Source organism: Sus scrofa, chromosome 1 (genome assembly GCF_054392235.1).
Source record: "Sus scrofa isolate SSC_HxYL_T2T_F1_AM1 chromosome 1, Sscrofa_HxYL_maternal_Yorkshire_Landrace_v2.0, whole genome shotgun sequence".
In the NCBI taxonomy this organism is placed as follows: domain Eukaryota; kingdom Metazoa; phylum Chordata; class Mammalia; order Artiodactyla; family Suidae; genus Sus; species Sus scrofa.
In genome coordinates, this window is record NC_139383.1 from 125,844,966 (window position 1) to 125,870,868 (window position 25,903).

Here is a 25,903-nt window from a genome sequence, read left to right on the forward strand (position 1 = left end):
GGCTTAAGTGGTGTGCGTTGCTCTTCCGCCCACTAAGTTTGGCCTCTGCGAGCAGCCTTCGCTCACAGCCGCGGAGGTAGTCGGGAAAAAGCAACTTCGTCACGCCCACCCCCGAAGGGTCTCCGTCGCCTGGTGCTGCAGGTTTGGTGTGCACCTACACGGTTCGGTTTGTCCGGGGCCTCCCCTGCGCTTTCCTTTCCGCATTTCCTTCTCGAGGGATTGTTGCTCTCCTTTGGCTTCGTGATCTCTGCGCCAGAGGTCCGGAAACTGCTGGAACGAGCCGGATCTCACCTCTTCAGGGACAGGCGAGAGGCGGCGCGGAGCCAGACCGGAACGATTGGAGGTGTCTGGTAATGATAATAGTAGTAAAAGTCACAAACCTAAATGTTGGGGTAACACTGCACCATTTGGGTGATCTCACAATAATGTAGGCAGGGTGGGGGTAATTAAGCATCTTGTAAAGATGTGGAAAATGAAGCCCTAAAAGCTTAAAGGGCTTGGTCAGGGTCACTTCGCGAACTAGTGACAGAAAGGAAACCTTCCCGCTTCCAGCTCTATTTCCTAGGAGCTGACTTGGTAATGTCTCCTTTTCTTATACTTAGCAGCCTTTGGGGGAAAGCATGTTGGTGAAGGTGTCATTAGTTTTTTGGATTTTTTTTTTGTTTGTTTTTTGTTTTTTGTTTTTTTTAATGGTGGCACCTTGGCTTAGGGCTTATGAAAGTTCCTGACCAGGGAGCCTGTGACCTACGCTGAATTCTTTAACCGACTGCACTGGGCAGGGATCGAACCCAAATCTACGCAGCTACCCTGGCTCTTGCAGTTGGATTTTCAATCCACTGTGCCATGGCAGGAACTCAAGTTGCTGCTTGTTAATGTAGAGTCCAGGAGAGAAAGCAGGCATTTCTTTCTCAGGTTAAATTATAATTTTAGGGAGTTCTCGTCGTGGCTCAGCGGTGAGTATCCTGACTAGTATCCTTGAGGACGAGGGTTGTATCCCTGGCCTGGCTCAGTGGGTTAAGGATCCTGTGTTGCCACAAGCTGTGGCGTAGGTCGCAAACGCAGCTCTGATCTGGCGTTGCCGTAGCTGCAGACAAGCAGTTGCAGCTCCATTTCCACCCCAGCCTGGGAACTTCCATATGGGGGGTGCGATCCTAAAAAGACTACCCCCCATTACAATTTTAGCGATATATTGAGGGCAGGCTAGTTTTTAGTACCAATTCTGCAGCTCTTGATTTTCATGGGGGTGGGGGTGTATGCTGGTTTAGAAGGCTGTGAGGCTGTGAAATATAGTAAAGAAAAAAATGTAAATTCTTTGCTTTCCTTATTCATAAAATCTACCTAGTGTCTCCTGAAACTATAGAACTTCTCAGAAACTATCAGTTGATTATAGGAGTATAATTTTCCAAGAAGTATAGAGTCTTAACTCCTCAGTTATTAAAAATAAAACCAGGCAAGTCTTCTCGCTCCATCGTGCATCTGCTCTGAGGTCCGCTGGGGACCGCATGATCTGGGTCATGTCTGCGACCCACACCACAGCTCATGGCAAGACCGGATCCCCAGTCCACTGAGCAAGGCCAGGAATTGAACCCTCATCCTCATGGATCCTAGTGGGTTCCTTAACTGCTGAGCCACAAAGGGAACTCCTCTTCATTATATTTTTGTCAAAAAAGGATGGCAAATGATTTACAAGTGATGTCAACATTACATACTAAAGCATCAAAGGGAAATAAAGAGTTTTTTGGCTTGTTTTTTTTGAAGTTGTGTTTTTAATCATACACATTGCCAAAACCCATGAAATAGTAAAGAAGGGCTGATAATGAAAAGTAACAGTTCTTTCTCCAACTTCCAGATCGGATTGGCAATCACTTTTAACTTTTGGCGGTGGGGGGGGGGTTGTTTCTTTTAGTAGTTGGGATATTTCTTTGAAGGGATAAGAAGTGTGCTTCTCCCCTCCCTCGCATTTTTGCTATTTAAAAAGGTATCCATTTAAAACTTCTGAAAATATTTTATAATAAGATTGAGGCTTGGAGTTCCCATTGTAGCTTAGTGGTTAATGAATCCAACTAGGAACCACGAGGTTGCGGGTTCAATCCCTGGCCTTGCTCAGTGGGTTGAGGATCTCGCATTGCTGTGGCTATGGCCTAGGCTGGTGGCTACAGCTCCGATTAGACCCCTAGTGTGGGAACCTCCATTTGCCTCTGGTGCCGGCCTATAAAGACAAAAAGACAGGAAAAAAAAAAGTTTGTAACAGGACTTAGGCTTGTCTTACACCGTCCTGTCTCTTCTCACATTCCTTATGTATTTATGTTCCTATTTTAGTTGTATCAGTAAGCAGTATTTACATATTATGACAAAAATTCTATTCATGCAGGAGCAAAGTGACATGAAGTCTTTTAAAAGGATACTGTGCTAAGTTGTTGTTTTGCTTCCTATTTTCTTTGTATACAGATGCGGAGAGATTTCCTGGATTTGGCGTGATTTTTTTTTTCCCCCAAACCTCCTTTGCACCGTGTGGTGTTTGTTGAAGAAATGTTTGGGAGGTTGACTTTTCCACAACTACTTTTTGCTAGCATCCTTGGAATTGCTGGAGGAATATATATTTATCAACCAATATTTGAACAGTATTCCAGAGATCAGAAGGAATTAAAAGAAAAGTTGAAATTGGCACAAGACTCAGAAGAGAAGAAAAATTAATACTGCGTGGAGTTGAAGTGTACTTGTTTAAAGTTCCATTGAAATTATATATCGACTATAATCGAGTAAAAGTTTCTTAAATAATTTTAAATGTAAATAAATCATACATAATGATTTTAAAATGATTTTTTAAACTCACATTGTCAGTTTTAATGTTTACTGTACTTTTATTTGACATTTTATGTCTTTTCACCGGGAGAGATTAGTAATTTCATTTTAAGCCAAAATGGATGTCTTAGGGAATATTTTATTTCCAAGTCAAGGCTTATTTTTTTGGGAATGTGGCGTATACATTGGCAGTCTAGACTATGTTTATAAAATGGCTGAGAATGGTGTTTACAGTAGTGTTTATAGATGAAGTGAACCAAATTTACTGTCTCAGTTAGAATGGCCCAACTGGCCTACAGTTAGCCTGCTTTACTAATCCGTAGTCTTTTAGTCCCAGCCCTTTCTTGGGACTGGGATTGGAGGAGTAATTTTTGCAAGGCCCGAAGAACTGAATTGAATGGAGGTATAGAGATGCACTACCCCTAGGCCCTTCAAATCTTTGAAGGTGGCATTAATATCTGCAATTCTTCCCATGAAGTGCATCTAATTTACTGTTTTAGCCAGGGAAAGCAGAATCAGGGGCTTTCAGTTGGTCCTTTCTATGATGAGGATTTAGTATGGACTGAATACCCCCTCCCTCCCCCCGTTTATATATTAGAGCCCTAATCCCCAATGTGAAGGTGTTTGGAGGTAGATCCTTTGGGAGGTCATTAGGTCAGGAGGATGAAGTCCTTATCAGTGGAATTAGTGCCCTTATAAGAAAAGGTACAAGAGAGATGATTTCATTTTTGCCCCTGTGAGGATTCAGCAAGAAGGTGGCTGTCTGCAAATCTGGAAGGGGACCTTCTCGTCACACACTGAACCTACCAGCACCTTGATCTTGGACACCTCAGCCTTCAGAACTGTGAGAAATAAGTATTTGATGTTTAAACCACTCATTTGATGGTATTTTTTTTTTTTTTTTTTGTTCGTTTGGCTGCACCCCCAGCATGTGGAAATTCCCAGGCCAGGGATTGAGCCCTGCAACAGTAAGGCCAGATCCTTAACCCACAGAGCCACAAGGGAGCTCCATTGGTATTTTTTTAATAGCAATCTGAGCAGATGAAGGCAGGGCTCTTCCTATAAGGTCATTGTGAAGTCTCTGCCAGCTACTGAGTATATATGTATCTTAACCACGAATCTGGGCTTGGGGAGGAAGAACAGAGTGGGTCCTATAAAGTAAATTTGGTCCAAACCTGCATTTATTTTTTTTATCCCCATGAGCCCCCAATCTCAGCTAAAAGACTGATGGTATTTCGAACCTCGTAGCAGTCTCAGCTCAGATCAGGCATCCAGCAGTCATCAAAGTCTGAATTCCTCTTTCCCTAGTGCACAAGTATTGCAGTTAAAGGCCTTAAGTCTCTTGGTAAGAGCAGAGGAAAGTTTATAATACGTTGCTGTGGCGATGAGGAGTCCTTCCTCAGGTGAATACAGCTTCTTCAGTCATTGGCTCAAAGACTATGAAATTACTTAAATTTCAGGAAACTGATGAGAGACCATTATTTCCATTGTGGAGACTGATAGCCTTTTGTTCACTGGTTCTTGAATCCTTTTAAAAATAGATATGTGGAGTTCCCGTCGTGGCGCAGTGGTTAACAAATCCGACTAGGAACCATGAGGTTGCAGGTTCGATCCCTGGCCTTGCTCAGTGGGTTAAGGATCTGGCATTGCCGTGAGCTGTGGTGTAGGTTGCAGATGCAGCTCGGATCCCACGTTGCTGTGGCTCTGGCGTAGGCCGGCGGCTACAGGTCCGATTAGACCCCTAGCCTGGGAACCTCCATATGCCACGGGAGTGGCCCAAGAAATGGCAAAAAGACAGAATAAATAAATAAATAAAAAATAGATATGTGAGTCAAGAAACACCCCTTCTTTCCCTCAAACAAAAAACACCCCATGTGTCTTTTCCTTCAGAGGACCATGACCTATTAGCCATCACCACAGATCTCTGTGGTCAAGACACCCTCGTTGCTCTCCAGCCTGTCTTCCCACTATACATACTAGTTACGGCCTGCCATCTGTCCTTCACCATTTGGGAATTTTTAACCCTAACCCTTTCTTTTTTGGCTCCACTGCAACATGTAGAAGTTCCCAGGCCAGGGGTCAAACCTGAGACACAACAGTAACCAGAGGCATAGCAGTGACAACGCTGGACCTTCAACCCACTGAGCCACCAGGAAACTCCTGGGATTCTTTTATTTATGATTAATACTTGGGAACCCTGTTCTAGCAGCATCTTCTATCAGTCTCAGCATGAAGGATAACCACCACTGAGCTTTTCAGAGATGTCAGTAGCCTCCACATCAGTGCCTCAGTGAAGGATTATCATCGGGGCCTTCCAAGGTAACATAATCAGGTGGTGGTTCTGCAGTTTCATCACAAAGCCATTTTAAAAGTTTCTATAATCTATTACTTTTAAATAATTTCAAACTTAAAAGGTGCAAAAAGAGTGCAAAGAATTTTCACGTACCTATTATCCAGATTCCACAAATGTTAACATTAAACCAAAATGACTTTAATTTCTTTCTCCATGTGTATGTATTTATATATATATATATATATATATATACACACACACACATACATTATTGTTTTTCTAAACCCTTTGAGAATAAGTTGCCCACATGATCACCTTTTACCCCCAAAATACTTCAGTGTGCAATTCCTAAAAAGGATATTCTCATTTATAATTACAGTATAATCAAGATCAGGAAGTTAAGATTGATATATTATTATCTTATCTCAGATTTCATCCAAATTCTACCAAGTCCCACTAATGTCCTTTAGAGAAAGACAAAAATTTTTTCCTTATCTGGGTACTAACTCAGGATCACACTTTCATTTCTTTGATTTCATTTATTCTGGTTCCTTAGTTACTGCCATTCATGACCTTGACATTTTTAAAAAATACTAATCCATCTTGTAAAATGTCCCTTAATTAGGGTTTGTTTAATGCTCCCATATGATCAGATAGATTCAGGTTATACATTTTTGGCAGGAATACTGCAGAAATGATATGTCAGTATGATTCACAGATTTTTGTTTTATTCAGTGAATTACAATCTATTACTGTCACCAGGGCTGGCCTCATGATTTGTGGGGCCCAGCACAAAATGAAAATACACAGCCCTGCTTGGGGATGAGAAAGTCAGTCTCCTTGTCTCATGGGCCCACCTCTCCAGCCCACGGTAAGGGTAAATCCTCCAAGGGATTGCAGCTTCCATGCTGAATATTCTCTACTCCTTCTTGGTGGTGGCAGCTGGGTTGCACAGAATGTGCTGGGGTGCTAACCAACAGGGGCAGAGACACTGCCTTCTCGCCCACCTGTTGATGCCATGGGGCCTGTGCTCAACCCTGATGCCTCCTATACTCATGCCCAGGCTCCTGCCCAAGTAGAACGTGGGCCTCCCCCAGCCAAGGCGAACAAGGCACCTCCTCGGAGCCAGGTGGTGAATGCAAGGCCTGGCAGGGCTCAGGGGACCAGGGGGTTAGGAGTGGGTGGTGGCAGGAGTCAGAGCCATGTGTAAGTAGAGACTTTAAGCCTCCAGCGTGCTCCATTGTGCCATTGGATTTCACTTAAAAAACACAAATTTGAAGATAAAATTAAGAGTTTTAAGACGCGACCACAGAGCACAAAAATTCTGAGTGCAGGGCCCTGTATGCTATTCTAATTGCATGTTCAACAAGCCAACCCTAACAGTCACTGTTTTTATATACAGACTGTCCCAGATCTGGCCATTTGGAGCCCCTTCAAGATGGCTTCTGTATCCCTTTTTGAAAAATGTTTATGTCAAATATGAAAAGTAAGATTTAAGTATTTTCCAAAAATAATTCTCTAGTTTAACAAGTATAAAACAAGACTCCTAAGTTTACAACTGGATAGAAAATGCTTAAGAATATACTTTGACATCCACTGTGGACATTTTTGAGAGCTAAGTCCTGTTTTTTGTTGTTGTTATTTGTGTGTTTGTTTTAATACATTTTATTGGAGTATAGGTGACCCATGGTGCTGGGCTGGTTTCAGGTGTGCAGCAAAGTAGAAAGCTAAGTCTTGTTAATGTAACTTATAAACAAATAATATTTGCAGTCCCAGTTAAAATAAGCATGTTCTTAGCTGAGGAACTATCCTCCCCCAGATGGATCCTGTGCCCTTTTGACATGTCCCTGTCATTGTCTGAGCACTCCTTTACTTTCTGGCTCATCCTTTTCTGTCTTAGACCAAGCTTTGAATCCAGGAATTTTGGTTCTTTTTTAAAAATTTAAAAGAAAAAAATTCACACGGAGTTCTCTTCATAGCTCAGTGGTTAACGAATCCGACTAGAAACTGTGAGGTTTTGGGTTCGATTCCTGGCCTCTCTCAGTGGGTTGAGGATCCTGAGCTGCTGTGAGCTGTAGTGTAGGTCCAAGATGCAGCTTGGATCCCCGGTTGCTGTAGCTGTGGTGTAGGCCGGAGGCTACTGCTCCTATAAGACCCCTAGCCTGGGAACTTCCATATGCTGTAGGAGCGGCCTTAAAAAGACAAAAAGACCAAAAAAAGAAAAAAAAATCACGTAAAAAATTAGCCATTAACCATTTTAAATCATACAATTCTGTGGCATTTAGTACATTCACAGTGTTGTGTAACTATCACTTCTATTGAGTTCTAGAACATTTTCATCACCCCAAAAGGGTGATGATGTACAATAAACAGTCATTCTCTATTCTCTCTATTCTGCCTTCCCTCATCCCTGGCAACCAGTCTGCTTTCTGTCTCTATTTACCTTTTCTGGATGTTTGACATAAATTGATCATACAGTATGTGTCCTGTGACTGGCTTCTTTCACTGAATATAATTTCAGGGTTCATCCATGTTGTAGCATATATCAGTGCCTCACTCCTTTTTATGGCCAAATAATATTCCATTGTATGGATATACCACAATTTCTTTATCCATTCACCCACTGATGGATGTTTAGGTTGTTCCCACCATTTGGAACCTTTTGAAATAGTGCTATTATGAATATTTACAATACAAAGCAAGTATTTGTTTGAATACCTCTTTTCCATTCTTTTGGCATATTTCTAGGAATAAACTTGTTGGGACACATAGCAATTCTTTGTTTATCTTTTTGAAGAACTGCCAAACTGTTCTCCCAAGTGATTGCATCACTTTATATTCCCAGGAATAATGTGTAAGGATTCCATTTTCTCTACATTCCTGCTAACACTTGTTATTTGTCCTTTTTTCCTGTTTAAAAGAATAGCCTACCTAGTAGGTGTGAAGTGGTATCTCATGATTTTGTTTTCTTTCTTTCTTTCTTTTTTTTTTTTTGCCTTTTCTAGGGCTGTATCTGTGGCATATGGAACTTCCCAGGCTAGGGGTTTAATCAGAGCTGTAGCAGCTTGCCTACACACAGCCACAGCAACACCAGATCCTTAACCCATTGAGCAAGGCCAGGGATCAAACCTGCATCCTCATGGATGTTAGATTCATTTCTACTGAGCCACAATGGGAACTCCCTGATACTATATTCTTATCAGATATATGGTTTGCAAATATTTCCTCCCATTCTATGGATTGTGTTTTCACTCTCTTGATAGTATCCTTTGATGCACAAACATTTAAAATTTTGATTTAATCTAATAAACCATTGCCAAACCCCAAATCATGAAGATTTATGCCTGTGATTTCTTCTATAAGTTTTATTGTTTTAGTTCTTATGATTTACATCTTTGATCTATTTTTTTAAGGGCCACACCTGCAGCATATGGAAATTCCTGGGCTAGGGGTTCAGAGCTGCAGCTGCTGGCTTATGCCACAGCCACAGCGACCAGATCTGAGCTACATTTGTGACCTATGCTACAACTTGCAGCAATGCCAGATCCTTAACCCACTGAACAAGGCCAGAGATCTAACCCTCATCCTCATAGACACTATGTCGGGTTCTTAACCCACTGAGCCACAATGGGAACTCATCAGCACATTTTTTAGACTACTTCATTTCCTCTCACCCCTTTGAGTATCCTTCGTAATAGCTCCAGTTCATGTCTTCTGTTCTTCAGCACAACTTAGTCAATTGTATACTAAAGAGTTTCACTTGGGGAGTTCCCATAATGGCTCAGCAGGTTAAGAACCTGACTAGTATCTATGAGGATGTGGGTTCAATCCCTGGCCTCACTAAGTGGGTTAAGGATCCAGCGCTGCTGCAAGATCCCATCATGAGCAGGATCCTGCAAGTTGCAGGTGCGGCCGGCAGCTGCAGCTCCACTTCATTCCCTAGCCTGGAAACTTCCACATGCTGCAGGTGTGGCTGGGGGGGAAAAAGTTTCATTTGGATAATCTGCTACTGCTGGTACGTCAAACTTGAAATGTCTTAAACTTATTTATCATGGCCAATTTCACTCTCCCTCCCTGTTACTTTTTCCTTTGGCTCAGTGGCTCCTAGTTGCCCAAACCAGAAACCTGGGTGCCAGTGTGGATTCCTCCTGCTCCCTCACCCCCTACAACCAAGTTTTCTTGACTGATTTTCCTGAATATCTCAGATCTGTCCGTTCATCTTCATCCTTATGGCCACTGCCTCAAACCAGATCCCTATTATCCTCACTTGGATTTTGGCATGTTAATTGGCTTTCCCAACCTATTCTTAGCCTTATAGCCATTGGGAAAATGGGTTCTAAGTTCTAGTCCTGGCTGTGCCACTTATTAGCTGTATGCTCTTGGTCAGTTAGCTTAATCTCTTTAGGACTCAGTTTCCTCATCTATAATACAGGGACAGGAATAGTGCTTTTTTCCTAGGGCAATTGTGAGAAGTAGACAAGGTGACATATGTAAAGTTCTTAGCATATTGGCAGATTCATAGTAAATGGTTAATCAATGTTAGCTGTTATTTTAATAATCATTCCAGGGTTCTTCATAATCCAGCCTCTGCTTATTTCTCCAGTTTCTTTGATCGCTTCCTTCCACTCAGGTTTTCAGCTTTTCTGACCTTTCAGTTGCTCCAATATCTCTTTCTCTCTTTTGCCTCCAGGCCATTCCTCCGCTCTCTTTTCCTAGAATTCTCTTCTCTCTCTCACCCTCTGCCCTTATTCATCATTCTTTATTTCTATATCACTTTCTCTGAAAAATCCTGACTTGGTGTGGTTTGTCTGTGTTCCAATTACACTCTTTAACTTCCCTTTTCAAAGGTCTTGGCTTGCTGCGCTGGAGTTAACTTGGTCTCTCTGAGGGCAGGATCCTAGAAGCCAGGAGCCAGTTTTCCTTCTTCACTATTGGATCTTCAGTACTTGACACAGTGCTGGACTCATTGGATGAAATGAATGAACGGGTGATGAGTGGGCCACAGCACTGCAGTCTGTTTCCTGATCTCCTACCTGGTAAACACTGGGGCAGCCCCACCTGGCTGTTGGAGGGGGAGTTTTCTTTATATCCTATCAGTCATTAGCAGTTGCTGCATTGTTGGCCTCCCAGATCTTAGTTCATGAGAGACTCTGAAGACTTCTTCCACACATGAACATGGGGGCTACTTGTCCTATCTTAACCTCCAACAGTCTGATGGCCCTTTAACTTAATTTAATTTAATTTTATTTTATTTTTTGTCTTTTTAGGGCCACACCTGCGGCATACGGAGGTTCGTGGGCTAAGGGTCCTATCAGAGCTGTAGCTGCCGGCCTATGCCACAGCCACATCCTATATGTGAGTTTTTAAATAGTCTGATAAGCTAATTGTACTGTAATGCAAACTATGAGTAGTTAGAGGCTGAAAAGATAATGGAGTAAGGCAGGTAGGTCTGAAACAGCTGGAATTTGTGGTGCAAGTAGAGGTAGAATAAATGAGACAGAACAGATGGTAAGTGGAGCAGGACTAGGGCTTCCAATCATTGTGTTTTGCTCAGAAGTGGAATTATTGGAGTTCCCATTGTGGCTTAGCTGGTTAAGGGCCGGAATTGTCTCTGTGAGTTTGGATCCTTGTCGGGAGCCATAAGGCTGCTCCAGTAAAGAAAGCAAAGCCACAGTCGGCACCTGCATGAGGCTTGTCTGGTTAGCAGAGCTACAGACAAGCTGAAGAAAGAAGAAGGATTGCAGAGCAATCCCTTGAAAGACATCGGCTCCAGGAAAATAAAAATGATATCCCCTAAAATATATGTTAATCTATTTTTCTGTGTTTATCCTTCTTTTTCTATCTCCTATTCACAGCTTTCTTACAGTTAAAGATTTGCCCTGGGTATGTAAAACACTTGAACCAAAACAGAGTGAAGTTATTTAAACAATGTAATGGAAAAAGCCTTTGTTTTGGAGTAACAATTTATGGCACCTATTTTGTGAGAGTATACAGGGGAAACTTATGATTTCAGTCCCTTTACTTAAAAAGAAGTTCGGGGCTGGGAAAAATGTGGTTTTGCCTACAAATTGCTATTTTCTATAATAGATATATTTTTTATCAAATAACAGTGTCACCTGTAACTTATATCCCTTGTGGGGGCATTTGTTAATTTTTGGGTATAATACTCCTTTCTATTGAAATTGGTGGTTTGGAACTTACGAAAATCAGCACAATAGGTTAAATGCTTAGCTTGCTGGCGCCAAATAAATTGTGGTTTTAAGAATGTCATGAGCCCAAGGCTTTCATGCGTTTTGTTAACTACATACACCTTTAGTTAAAGAATGTTAGGTATCATAGTTTATTACTTATTAAAGCTTTGTTCTTAATATAGAATAGAATAGCTACTGTTGTTGACCTTTTAAGAAAAATACAGTGTGAAACTTTGTTTGTAATCTTGAAGGAAAATCTGAAGTTGAAAGGAACATGTTTTAACTAACCTTTTTTTTTGTATCTCAGGTGGAGGGAACAAAAAGGGCTTTAAATCAAATGTTAATGTCAAATCTTACACGAAACCTGATTGTGATAGGGTATAAAAACTGATGCTTTTCATTTAATAAATTGGGTCATCGGCAGCATGCAGCTGAGGAGTTGGCTCCAATTCTTTCCGTGCCGTTTGTAGCCCATCCTCTCCTTCGGCACTCCCTGGCTGCTGGGGCTGGACCTCGGCAGATCCTCACAGAGGTTTGACCCCTGATCCCTCCTTCAGGTGGGTTAAGAATCTGGCGTTGAATCTGGGGTTGCCCTGGCTGTGGCATAGGCCTCAATTGCAGCTGCCATTCAACCCCTAGCCTGGGAACTTCCATATGCGGCAGGTATGGCAGTTAAAACAAGAAAAAAAAAGTTTTTCTTTTTTTGTTGCTTTTTAGGGCTGTGCCTGCAGCATATGGAGACTCCCAGGCTAGGGGTCCAATCAGAGCTACAGCTGCGGACCTACACCACAGCCACAGCAACTCAGGATTCAAGCCGATCCTGCGACCTACACTACAGCTCATGGCAACACCAGATCCCTAACCCACTGAGCGAGGCCACGGATTGAACCACAACCTCATGGTTCCTAGTAGGATTCATTTCCGCTGAGGCCACGACAGGAACTCCATATATGTATAAATTTTTAAGAAGTGGAATTATTTGGTTCGGAAGTGCTTTGCTTGAGAGCCTGCAGGCGCAGGCCCAAAAGCTACTGTTCAGACCCCCGAGGTCACTGGAGGAGGAATTTGGCTATCTGTAAGTGGGAACCTGGCTTGAACCTGCTTCTCAGCCACAAGTCCAAGTGGCCCACAAAAAATCTTGGGCGCTGAGGGACAAAAGCCGCTGGGGGGCAGCAAAGACTCGCAGATTCACTCCTACCAGGGCTATTTCGAGCCTTGTATTATTGTTATTTCCTTTTTTTTTTTTTGAATTGCTTTAATCTTGGAAATTTAATTTAGAGCGATTTTATAATCTAAACGAGCATAGACCCCGTTTGTCACTTCCTCCCAGAAATATATTTTTTCCTGCCAAAGTTTTACTACCTACCTCTCATTCCCCCCCACCCCCTGGTCATTTTCAAGAAAACCAGACCTTTCCCTCACGCCGAGAAGGCCATACCCCGGCCACCAAGTGAGGAGCTGGGCTGAACATTGGCAGAGCCGGATGCCCAGCGCGAATCTGGCCGCCGGGAAGCCGGACCCAGGGTGCACCTCCAGCAGGAGCGCCCCTATCCCATCCCGGGCCGGCCTCTGGACTTCAGGAACCCCCAGCGAGGTCAACTTTGCTACAGGGTGGAGACGCCAATCTGATGCCCTGGAAAACACCTTTAGAAACTGGCTTTTAGGAGAGATTTGGGGAGAGACATGAAACTATGCCTTTTAGGAGAGATTTGGGGAGAGACATCAAACTATGCCTTGCAGTGCACCAATCCCCGAGCAGTTTGTAAATGTCACCCCTTGCGTCTCAAAACTGAAACAATCCCCTAAGGTTTTATACCTTCCAGGAAAGGGCAGTGGACACCCGGCTGGGGCCAAATCAGGCGACAGGGGCCTTTGCGCAGCTCACTCGAGGACTCTCGGCAGGTGCGGCGGGGCTGGGGTCGGCGCGCGGGGAGGACTCCCGCAAAGCGCCCTTGCCCAGTTGGGCGGGCCGGGTGCTCCCCGAGGTGACAGGAGGAAGTGGGAGGTGGAGGGTGGAGAGGAGGTCCCGCCCCCACCTCGCTCTCCTTTACGGGAAGTGATGTGGGGCCAGACGGAAAAAACCCGCCAAGGACCCAAAAAAGATCGGCAGCGGGTGGACACGGCGTGCAGGGTAAAGAGAGGCGTGGGGTCCGCGGGCGGAGCAGGTGAGGAGGTGGCTGCTGGTGGGGAAGGCGCGCTCAGGCCCTGGTGCCCCGCAGTTTACAGTCACTCCGCAGGGCTCGGCGAGGTAGCCGGCAAGCGAAGGGTCGGACCCTGGTATGGGAGTGGAGGCTGCGGCTTCTTCTCTCCGAGGCCCTGGGCTGCCGAGCCCACCGCAAAGACTGCTTTGCATTTCCCAGGTCCTCAGCACAGACCCCACGATGATAATCGCAGGGGGTGGGGGTCAGCTTGGGCGAGGTGCTGATTAGGTGGAGCCTCGGGTTGGGACAGGGCTGAGGTCACCCCTGGGCACTATCCAGGTGCGAGTGTCCCATGGAGGGTGGGTGGGAGTGGGAGGAAGGAAACTTCTCTGGCAGGAGAAGGTCCCAGCCTTCCTGCGCTACTGCCCGCATCCCTTCTTTCCTGTCTCCCGCCGTTGTCAATTTAATGATTTAACTCTTCACCTTTGTTGGTTAGGGTCTGGACAGCAAAGTGCCCAGGTGGGAAAGGGTTCTCCTTTTTCCCGTGAGTCAAATGGAAAACCCTACCTGGCAGCCCCGCCCTCGGGTCCTGACTTGTGGTAGGGCTGATGGGATGACAGGTTTCGGTAACTATTGCCAAGGCTTTGTCTCTGGCCCAATAGATCACCAATTAAGCAAAATCGGGCCTGAGGTGAAGGAAATCTTGTGAGCCCTTGACTTTGCCTTTCCAGCATTTTGGCTCCTGCTGGCCCACCAGGCCACGTGGCCTCAAAATCTTATGCCCACAGAAGTTGGGGGTGGTGGGGTGGTCTTCCTTCTTGCTTCTGTGGGCTAACAGATGTTTTTTCCTACTGGACGGATTCTCACTTTTTGATTAGCTCATCAGGCAGATGTTGAGAGGGGAGGAGTAGTGTTATGCCACAAAAAATTTCTGTAATTATTGCTGATCAATTTGTTGGTGCTCCACTGTTCTTCCTGATCCATTTATATTTATTTATTTATTTATGCCTTCTTAAAAACTTGCTTTAGGGGGAAAATACATTCTGGAAAACAATTTCTGCAGACACTTACAAATGAAGAAAGATTAATGTAATGCTGAAAAAATTTGACTGATGTCTTTCTTTGCTGTATTTTGCTAATTTTCATTCCAACTTTCTTCCTTTATTCTTTCTTCCTTTCTCTTTCCTTAATTTCTATGGTCTACCTTGATATTTAATTTTCACGAAGTATAATTGATGTTTTTTTCCTTTGCTTGCTGTGCTTTTGTGCCAAATCTAAGAAGTCTCTAAATCTAAAGTCACGAAGATTCATGCCTTACATTTTCTGGTTTTAGCTCTTACATTTCAATTTGACTCATTTTAAATTAACTTTTGTGCATGATGTGAAGTAAGGATCTAACTCAATACTTTTGAGTATTGGACATCCAGTTCTCCCAGCACCATTTGTTGAAAAGATTAATTTTTCCCCTTTGAAAGGTATTGATGATGATGATGATGGTGTTGAAAATAAATTGACTATAAATGTGAGGGTTTATTTCTAGACTCTCAATTATATTCGACTGATCTGTATTTCTTTCCTTATGCTAATATCGTAGTCTATTAGCTACGTACATAATAATTTTTGTGAGTCCTCCCACTTTGTTTTTCTTTTTCAAAATTTTTCTAACTATTCTGGGTCCCTTGAATTTCCATATGAAATTTAGGATCAGCTTCTCAATTCTGTTGCCTTTGTTTTAGAACAGATGTAAGGGTCTTGAAGTGACCAAAAGTCTTTAGGAATCAGCATGGAACTTAGGAACTTGATTTTTCTCTTACAACCCTCCTCTCCGTTAGTCTATCTTGTCTCAGTTAATGGGAGCTCCATTCTTCCAGATGCTCAGGCTAAACACCCAGAGGTCCCCCCGGTTCTCTTCTTTCTCTCATACCCCATGTCTAGTCCCTCAGCAAATCTCATTCGTTCTACTTTGAGACTATATCTAGGACAAGAACCACTTCTCACCATTGCTTCCATCGTGTTCCTATCATTTCTGTCATCTGGATGACTCAAAAAGCCACTCACAGGGCCACTTTGCTTCCACTCTCGCCACTTTACACTTTATCTCCATGCAGCAGCCAGAGTCAATTATGTCACTCCTCTGCTCAAAACTCTCCAGTGGCTTTTTATCTCAGAAAGAAACTGTAGTTCCTACTGTGGCCTGCAAACCTCTTATATGGTGTGTGGCTTCATTTTCTATCACTCTCCTCTTTTCTTACTTCTGTTTCAGCCATATCTCAGGACCTTTACACTTGCTGATTACTCTGCCTGGAGTGTTCTTCCTTCGAATGTCTGCACAGCTTACTCATTTCATTCAAATCAAAAGTCATTTCTTGGCGCTCCCACTGTGGCACAGTGGGTTAAGAACCTGACTGCAGCAACTTGAGTCACTGCAGAGGCATAGGTACGATTCCTGGCCTGGGAACTTCCGTATGCCATGGGTATGGCTGTAAAAAATCAAATTAGGGGAGAGAGTGGGAGGGATCGGGAGCTTGGGGTTATTGGATACAACTTGGAATGGATTTACAAGGAGATCCTGCTGAGTAGCATCGAGAACTATGTCTAGATACCTATATTGCAACAGAACAAAGTGTGGGAAAAAAAATGTATACATGTAAGAGTAACTTGATCCCCATGCTGTACAGCGGGAAAAAAATTAAATTTTTGAAAAAGTCTTTTTTTTGGGGGGTGGGGCTGCACCTGTGGCATAGGTTCCCAGGCTAAGGATTGAACCCACACCACAGTTTCAGCCTACACCACAGTGGCGACAACAACAGATCCTTAACCTACTGTGCCACACGGGAACTTTCAAAAGTCATTTCTTTAGAGATGCCTTCTTGTACCATCCCATAGCATCCCTCACCACACCCCCCACCATGAGTATCTATAGCCCTTACTGTCATCCCACACACCCACACCCACATGCACCCATATGTCTCCTACTGGTAGGATGCAAATTCCATGAAGGTCAGGAATTTGTCTTTTTAAAATTTTTTTCCCTTTATTTTTTTTAATTATAGTTGATTTACAGTGTTGTGCTAATTTCTGCTGTACAGCAAAGTGACCCAGATATATAAATATCTGTATTCCCTTTTTTATATTATCTTCTATCATGGTCTATCCCAAGAGTCTGGGTATAGTTACCTGTGCTATACAGTAGGACCTCATTGCTTAGCCATTCTAAACGTATCAGTTCACATCTACTAACCCTAAACTCCCTGTCTGTCCCTCTTCTCCCTCCTCCCCCTTGGCAACCACAAATCTGTTCTTCATGTCTGTGAGTCTTTTTCTGTTTTGTAATGCATTTGTGCCATGTATTAGATTCCAGATATAAGCGATATCATATGGTATTTGTGTTTCTCTTTTTGACTTACTTCACTTAGTATGAGAATCTCTAGTTGCATTGGAATTTGTCTTCTTTGCCATGGTGTGCATAGCACTCAGAATGGTTTCTGGGGAGTTCCCGTTGTGGTGCAGTGGTTAACGAATCCGACTAGGAACCATGAGGTTGTGGGTTCGATCCCTGGCCTTGCTCAGTGGGTTAATGATCCGGCGTTGCCATGAGCTGTGGCGAAGTTTGCAGACGCGGCTCGGATCCCGCGTTGCTGTGGCTCTGGCGTAGGCTGGAGGCTACAGCTCCGATTAGACCCCTAGCCTGGAACCTCCATGTGCCGAGGGAGCGGCCCAAGAAATGGCAAAAAGACGGAAAAAAAAAAAAAAAGAAAAAAAAAGAATGGTTTCTGGCACATATTAAGCCCAGAAAAAGCATGCTGAATGAATGGAAGGGGAATGAGAGTTGGAGAAATGGGGATCCCTCTGCTATTTCTTTCTCTTCTTCTCACTTTTTCTGAGAGGCAGTGTCCATAACTTCACTAGCAATACCTAAGGCTCTCCTCTGCTATCCTTCTACTTCCCTCAAGATAATGGCCTTCCTGTACTTGGAAAGGGAAGGGTCATACAAGCAGAAAGTTGAGGACTTTGGGTCGCTCCCACGGTGTTAGTGGGGAGCCCTCTCCTCCATGGCCTAAGCTGCCTAGGTGGGGCTTTCAGCACCGGTGTGCAGTGATTCAGTTTCTTTTGCTGATCTGGGGAGAGAGTGAAATCCCAGAAAATGGCATTACATTTCTTGATGAGTATTTTGCAGCAGAGTGAATTTCATCTTTCTCCAGCTTCTAACTGAAATTGCCAATTTTGAGACTCATTTTGTCCTCTCATTACAAAACTACTGTAGACTGTCAGCAGATTATGTGTATGTGGCATTATTTCCATGACTAGATTGCAATATCCTGGAGGCAGGGCATGGCTTCAGCTCCTTTGTGAGTTCTCTAATACAAGCTGTCACAGACGAAAGAAGTGTTCAATAAACTCTTGCTGAATGTACTCATAAGTTAATGAATATACTTGGATTTATTTTCATCATTGGAAACTTCTAGTCCATATTTAGTTTGTCTTCACCAGTAGTTGTATTTTGTTTTAGTCCACCTCATCCTGCTACTGCTGATAGAACAGTATTGGCTACAGTTGAAAGGGGTTTCCTGTGGCTCTTTCTCAGTGAGAATCAAATTAACTGGCTTAGAGAGAATGGTAATCAGTCTTCTGTGTTCTTTTAAAAACATGGAACTAGCCTTCCATGTTTATTTAAACTTATCTTGGAATGACCCCTACCTATATCTTCACTACACACTGTGAAAAAAGATTGTTTTACATGTATGTGGAATATATATGTATACAATATATGTATGTATTTCCCTCTAATAAATTTTGATAGGTTTTATAACCATCTGAAAAACAAACAGAGCTTTCATGCTTAAAATATGAACTTTTAGTTAACTAGGTGGCGGGCCAAGGGGGCAGGGTTGCGGGTTCAGGAATCCCTTTCACAATGTATTGTGTATCAAATCACCATGATGTACACTTTAAATATTTTACAATTTTGTATGTCAGTTATACTCAAGGCTGAAATTAAAGTAAATAAACTATGAGTTCCTTTGGGGCAAGATTGTCTTGCCATTGTTAGAACAATGTTGTCTTCTGAAGAGAGTTTTTCCCTTTCACTGCCTTCACTTTTTATGCCATGTGCTGGTTTTTCTTGGACCATATTTTTTTTTATATAGGCAAGAAATAGATTTATTAGGATAGGACACTTGTGAGAGATGCAAGTGGACAGGCAAGGAAGCTCTGCCCCAGTATCTTGTGGGCTACAGTTTTATCATCCAAGGGGAGTCTCTTGGACCATTTTTATTCCTCTGCCTCTTGGTCAGGAAGTTCCAGTTTATGGTCTGGTTTCCCCTAAGCTGATTACTTTGGGAGCAGACATGAGCGCTGAGCTGAAGGAAGAGATAAAGGGATTGTAATTAGCTTTAGGACTGTAGGGTGAGAGTTGTGGAGCCGGGAGCATCTAGTTTGTTTTGGCCTCTTGTCTGGCCGTGCAGTACATCTTATTCATTTTCTTGTATGATTAAAGCCTACTAACATTCATATTTTATTTACTGTTAAATAAAATTTGATGTCCCACTTAGTCAAATATCGAAAGTTATTCTTCCTTTCTTGTTTTTGCTTTGTTTTTTTTTCCTCCCCTCTGGCACGTTACCCATGAGAAGGGCTCCCATTTAGTGCCTTAGCCACACTTGAACCACCCACATGTATGAAATCAGACTTTTGATTCCTGAAACTGAAATTTTAATGTGGGGTCAGAGGTAGGGTGCTGGATTTAGCAAATTTTTAAAAAAAATTGCATTTTGGATGAACAACAGATAATATTTTACTGTATGTTCCATATAATATTGGAAACATACTTACACCAAAAAATTATTTGTTGTGTTTTGTGAAAGGCAAAATTAACTGGTGTCTTGCATTTAATCTGGTAACCCTGGTCTCGTAAACCCATGTTTGTGCATAGGCGATGATATCATGCATTGATCATGATATCAATGCAGTGTCCAAAGAAGTGCTGAACTATGGCTCATTTTGGTGACTGAGTGTGTGTCCATCTTCAGCAAGGAAAGGGCTTGTAAACTCAAGGAGTATTAGGACTAGAAGGACGTGGGAGAAGATTCAGTTTTACTCTAGTGTTTTATAAAAGAAAATTTTATCCAGAGATGTTAAGACATTTTCGAAGATCACACAATTAGTAGCAGAGCCAGAACCAGAACTCTGCTGCATGGTGTCTTCCATTAAGGGATTGTGTGTAAGTTGCTTATGTTTTCGTGCCGACTTCTCATCACTTCTGTTGCCACCCTCTCACGATCACTCCATTATCTTGCTGTGTGTCCTTCCAGTCCCCTCCATCCAGCATGTGGTAGGTAGAGCCATTCTCATGGACACCCTTGACTTTTGAAAAAAAACCCAGGATGGTTGAAAGCTGCTATTGGTTGGATTCCCTGTGGTGATGTCAGAAAGCTTATCTTTCAATGTGTCTCTTTTTTCAATGTGCTTTTATTCCTTTTAAGATCTGGTTAATATTTTTGTCACCTTTGGATTTTTATTGTGAGATCCTTTGATTAAGGTAGACTTATTGAGAGTAATTCCACAACCACCAATTATCATCTCATTGAAAGTCACTTGCTTTGTGTGGCTTAGTCCTTTGACACTCCTTATCCTGTTGTATTTTTTCAGAACAAATGCGGAAGATACATGGTAAGGATAATATAGGTATGGGTGACTTCCTCTTTAAAGATGTGTCCTTTTAAAACACTGGGTTATTTTTCTATTATTTTAAAGTGATTTGTACTTATTTAAGAAAGCAGCCTTGAAAACAAACATGTTCCCTCTGACTGCCACTGGAACACCATATTTCAGAGGCACTAATCCTGTTTTTTTCATAGCTTTGTTGATTAATTCATATAAAGCCTTACCAGCTGCCAGATCAAAGCATAATAATAGAATCGGTTGCCAAGAGACTGAAAAATCTGTTCGTTCTTATTAACTGCTGCTCCTCTATCCTGCCCTGAGCCCACCACATGGGCGGCTGGTCAAGTCTTATCTGGGTATGACTGGTTCCTCATCTCCTGTATACTTATATCATTTGAAACCAAGACAGGGTCTCAGTCAGCTAATGAAAGCTTTTAGTAAGGTATTTTTCTTCTTGCTATACTAGCTCTGATCTGGGAAGGAAAGGGATATAGAGAAATAGGTCTTGACTTAAATGTTCATTGGAGAGACCTGAGAATTTGAAAATATAATCCACAGTTGGATTATATTTTCAGGATATATCACAGTCAGGATTTCTGTGTTTCCTGCAATGTGCGATTTATTTTCATAATAAATCTCACTGATGCAAGGGAGCAGCCCCAAGTGTGAATAGAAAGGTCTAGCAGCCCTTGAAAAGATAAGGTGCTGTCCTTTGAGTCAGATACCAGAGACCAAATGTGGTCCAACAGACGGCTGGCTGTTCCAGGCTAGGCTTCCCTGGTCAGGGCCAAGGTCAGCTCTCCATCACCTCCCACCCCCTGCCTGGGCACAGAAGGCTGTGAAGTGAGTGGTGGACTTTCCTCAGGGGTGACTCATCGCTGTGTTCCAGAGCTCCTGCTTCTATGTGGGGGAACCAACACCACCAGGAATTAGTGGGTCAGTTTTTCATTTCTGACATTGCCGATAATTAACTAAGTGATGTTACACTAGTGGCTCTCACTTGGGCTAATTCCGACACCTTCCTCCCCAGGGGACCTTGGGCAATGTCTGCAGACATGTTTGCTTGTCACGATGGGGGAGTTACTACTGGCATTTAGGGGTGGAGACCAGGGACACTGCTGAACGTCCCACAGGGCACAGGAGAGCCCCACATGACAAAGGATTATCCTGCCCCAAATGTCAGTGGGGCCAGGGCTGGAAAACCCTGTGTCAGACAACTCGTTCAACCTCTCTGGCCTGCAGTGTCCTAGGTTCCACATCCTCTCCAGCATGTAAAGTTAAGGAAGCCGAACTCCACCACTGTGTCTTTCTAACCTCTCCCTCACCCCACGTCTCTGTCAGTAAATGTGGAGTCAGGCCCAGGCATCTCTATGTGTATTATATTCTAATCCCTCGGGGATTCTGACGGCACCTGGGACGAGAGCCCCTGCCCTCAGGGATCACACATGGTGAGGTCCTCACCATGGTGCCAGGGGGGCCATTGGGGGGGAGCGGACCATGTGGGGACAGACTGCTAGGAGGACGCGAGAGGCAGGTGGCAGGGCCGGGCTGTTGTGTGATTCAGCACAGGAGGAAGGCTGCCAGGAAGGCCTCAGAGAGCGCTGTGACTGAAGGCTTGGCCACTGAATTCCTCAAAGACTGTGCCCTCAGGCCCTGGGTCCCTGAGAGCCTGTGAGCTCTCAGCAGACTAGGAGCGTCTACAGAGATGCCCAGCTGGCCACCACCTTGTGCCAGAGGTGCCCCAGCCCCCGAGTTTCCTGAGGAAATAGTAAGACTAGACAGTTTCTTCATTAACGCTCCATTTCCTGCTTAACTAAAGCCTCTCTGGGAGATTAAAAGTCAACAACAAAAACCCCCAACCCTGAGTCAGCAGCTCACTCTGCCACCCAGATAAGGAAACCTCACTTGCTACATTTAGAGCATCGTGTAAGTTAAGGGCTTGTAGGCACCTTCGAGCCCAGGAAGCCCCGCGTCCCTCCACCTCAGAGGTTCAGAGCTTTGCCCAAGGTCACATGGCAGGTTGATGGCAAAGAGGGTTCTAGAAGACAGGTCTGCCGGCTCCCAGTGGTCCTCTTTCTATGCCCTGGGCTAATGATTCTTCATTAGAATGAACAGTGTCTCCTTTTGAACTCTTCTGAAATCTGACAGGAGGTGAAACACGTATGTTATGATGTTCACTATGTGAAAGCAGTCCAGAATTATCTGGTGCATACCATGGCTGCTGCCAGCAGCCAGTTAAAGACTACCATCATTTCTCACCTAGACTGCTGCTTTTCTGGCCCCATTCTTGGACCCTCCCCCACAACATTCCTTACACAAAGCCAGTGATCTTTTAAAAATGTAAATCAGATCATTCTTTTGTTTCAAATTCCTCAGTCAGTGCAAGATCCAAATGTTCTCCCCATGGTCTGTAAGAGCCTCCATGATCCAAGCCATGTTGGCCTCCTTGAGCTCAGCCCTTCCCTGTGTCACCATCTTTCCCCCTCATTTCCTTCCTTTCTGTTCCTTAAAACTGCCCAGCTCTTTCCTTCCTCAGAGCCTTTGCACTTGCCTATCATTCTTTTCTCTAGATCTCACCTGGCTGCAGAGTGACCCCTGAGGGCTCTGCTGAAAGGAGTGTCTGTCACTCTCTACCCTATTATATCACATTATTGCCCTCACAGCATTTATTACTCTTAGAAATTATTTTATCTTTATGTTCATGTACTTGTTATCTGTCTCCTGCTAAATTATTCTCCCTTTGAGAGCAGGGACTTTGCTTTGTGCACTCTGTATGCATAGCACCTAGAATCATGCCTGGCATATGGTAGATGCTAAGGGAGGAAGTAACTGGAAGTTGGTGTTAGAGAAGATTACTTGAAAGATTCAGTCCTGTGTAATTCTTGTTTTTTGCCTACATTGGACTTGACCTATTTGTTTATTTACTTACTTACTTAATATTTACAGCTGCACCTGCAGCATATGGAAGATCCTGGGCTAAGGGTCAAATTAGAGCTGCAGCTGCAGGCCTACGTCACAGCCACAGCAACACTGGATCCGAGCCATATCTGTGATCTACACCACAGCTTGCAGAAACAACAGATCTTTAACCTACTGAGAGAAGCCAGGGCTCGAATCTGCATCCTCACAGGCACTGTATCAGGTTCTTAACCCACTGAGCCACAGTGGGAACTCTGTACTTTATTTTTTAAGCTGAAACTAGAATGCCAGTTTGATACGTAGAAATGTGTCTGCAATGAAAGTATTAAACAGATGAGATTATTGTCTTTGAAGATGAATGTACTTACTTCCTCTGGTAAAAACTCCATGGGAAGCAAATATAAAAGAACAAGGCTACTTGGTAAGCACAGATTCAGGCACAGGGACCTAGAAATCAAAAAGACCCAAGAGCTTTTGTTCTGGAAGAGACCTGAAAGATTGCTGAGGGAGTGGCTCCTCAAAACTGTTTACCCGTGAACATCATAGAAGGAGCTTTCTTTTTTCTTTTTCTTTTTGGCCATGGTCATAGCATGTCCAGGTTCCCTAGCCAGGGATTGAACCCAAGCCACAGCAGTGACAACACCAAATCCTTAATCACTAAGCCACCGGGGAACTCCAAGAAGGCTATTATTTAAAACAGTCACATAAAACCACATGATTTCTAGTTCCCTTTGGAGGCCATAGTTTGTTAGGTGTGGCGCCAGGGCTGGGGAACCCATGTTTTATCTAAAATGGTGCTGCAGTAAGTGATAGTACAGGGCTAGGTTTGGAAACCGGTGACAGAGCCCCTCTCTGTTCCCAGGTGAACACACTGAGCTCAAAGAGATCACTTGTGTCTCACTCAGAGATACCCACCTGGGGAGTAGGGAGATGGCGCTCAAGTCTCCCAGCCTTCTCTCTGTGCCAGTCAAAAATATGTAGTGAGAGGAGTTCCCATTGTGGCTCAGCAGGTTAGGGACCCAACACTGTCTCTGAGAGGACGAAGATTCGATCCCTGGCCTTGCTCAGTGGGTTAAGGATCCAGCATTTCCACAAGCTGCAGTGTAGGTCACAGACGGGGCTCGGATCCTGCGTTGCTGTGGCTGTGGTGTAGGCTCGGATCAGAGTTGCAGTTCTGATTTGACCCCTAGCCTGGAAACTTCCACATGCCGCAGGTGTGGCTCTAAAAAGAAAAAAAGTGTAGTGAGGAAGATTCTCAGGGACAGATGTGGAGCAGCCTTGGAAGCTGTGGGTTGATTACTTTTTTCTTTACTGACATGTAACTAACCAATCTGGTGTCAAACAGGAAATGCATTTAACATAGTTTTCGTTTTTTATTATAAAGTGTCAGATCAATTTGCTTTTAGTACCGGGCTGCAGAGTGATGATCCAGGTGTGGTTCTGGGACCCACGACACCACCCAGAAACTTGTTAGAAATGGATTCTGAGCCCCAGCCCAGAACTGCTGATTCTGGAACTCTGGCCGTGGTCCAACAATTTGTAGGTTAAAGCCACCGTGATAATTCTGACACATGATAAAGCTTGAGAATCACTGTGCACAGGTACTTTTTACAACTTGACCATGGGTTAAAGCTGCCAACCTCGGTTTTTTTAGCTAGTGACTCATTAGCATGAAGGCCTCAGCTTTAGCTTGCTATCTGCTTTCCTTGGTGACATTTATTCAAAATAGGGTTTTTTTTTTTTTTTTTGCTATAAATTTTTATTATAATGCCACACAGGAAAGGGGTGGGGGTGGGGCTGGATTAATTCTTATTGAACACCTGCTGCATGTGAGGTTATTACCTATTATCTCATGTAATTCTCAAAACCTTCCTCCTAGGTAGTATTTTTTTATTCTAAATTTACAGATTTGGAATCTGAGGCTGATGGAGGTTAAAGTGGTCTTTCCTCGAGGTTATTTATCCAGCTGTGGTTGTGCATCTTGCTATCTCTTATCTCCCTAGAGCAGTGGTTCTCAAACCTTGTTATGCATAATCAGGAATCCTCTGGAAGCTTGTTATGAATGCACTTTCCCTGGCTGTCCTCTCAGAGATCCTCAGCCAGGGGTCTGCGTGGAAGCCAGGATGATGGATTTTCATCAGATGCTCCAGGTGATTCTGTGGCCAGTGGGCATCAGACCAGATTTGGAGAAGTTCTCTCATGCTTCAGGGGTTGGATCAGATGCCTCTCAAGGCTTCTCTGAGGTTCTGTGGTTCTCCAGTGTTTTATGCTCACAGGCCTCAGGCACTGGGTGGGGATGTTGGCAGAAGAAATGAGAGGAGGAGATTGGGAGACTGCACAGAGAGTCCTTGAGAGCCTGGCTCTCTCTGTTGCCTCTTAGTGTCCCCAGGCCATGTTTTGGCTTTGAGTAACTTGTGGGTTTTTGTTGTTGTTGTTGTTGTTTTTGTCTTTTTAAAGCCGAACCTGCAGCATATGGAGGATCCCGGGCCAGGGGTTGAATCGGAGCTACAGCTGCCGGTCTACACCACAGCCACAGCAACGCCAGAACCAAGCTGAGTCTGTCCCACACCTTAGCTCACGGCAATACCAGATCCTTTACCCAAGAGCAAGGCCAGGGATCGAAACTTGGTCCTTGTGGATACTAGTCAGATTCGTCTCTGCTGAGCCACAAAGGGAACTCCTGGCTTCGAGTGACTTGTTATCCTTCCAGTTATCTCCCTCAGATTGTATTCCTTTTCTTAGAGCAGGTGGACCCTTGTGTTGGTGGGCTGCCCCGGTGTGAGCAGTTTCCTCCAGGCTGTAATTAATATCTACTGAATGCTGAGTTGCTTCAGCATTTGAGATCAGAAATGGCGTTTCATCTGTTTGATGATAAGATCCCTTATTTTTCAGGC

At 43.8% G+C, this 25,903-nt stretch overlaps 2 protein-coding genes across 16 annotated transcripts in view; both read left to right on the plus strand.

The window, feature by feature from the left end:
- Positions 1-107: 107 nt before the first annotated feature.
- Positions 108-2,819, plus strand: PIGBOS1 (PIGB opposite strand 1). Of its 2 annotated transcripts, none has more exons than XM_021094994.2 (2): positions 108-350; positions 2,449-2,819. In XM_021094994.2, exon 2 carries the CDS (start codon positions 2,530-2,532, stop codon positions 2,692-2,694), a length of 165 nt encoding a protein of 54 aa, XP_020950653.1. In that variant the 5' UTR covers positions 108-350; positions 2,449-2,529; the 3' UTR covers positions 2,695-2,819. The 2 variants fall into 2 exon arrangements, with proteins under 2 accessions (XP_020950653.1, XP_020950657.1); XM_021094998.2 differs by having other exon boundaries at positions 108-343.
- Positions 2,820-13,117: 10,298 nt separating this feature from the next.
- RAB27A (RAB27A, member RAS oncogene family) overlaps positions 13,118-25,903 on the plus strand; it is a 73,650-nt gene continuing 60,864 nt past the window's right edge. For 6 of the 14 annotated variants that reach the window (XR_014837169.1, XM_013992963.3, XM_021083889.2 and 3 more), the window contains exon 1: positions 13,356-13,417. The gene's annotated coding sequence lies outside the window, so the exon portion shown is untranslated. Of the gene's footprint in view, positions 13,189-13,355; positions 13,452-25,903 lie in introns of those variants that run through there. The other 8 variants (XM_005659581.4, XM_005659582.4, XM_085011705.1 and 5 more) reach the window with 3 other exon arrangements.

Bases quoted from the DNA above. Each gene is read 5' to 3' on its own strand.
- PIGBOS1 (XM_021094994.2), top strand. From the start codon at position 2,530: ATGTTTGGGAGGTTGACTTTTCCACAACTACTTTTTGCTAGCATCCTT.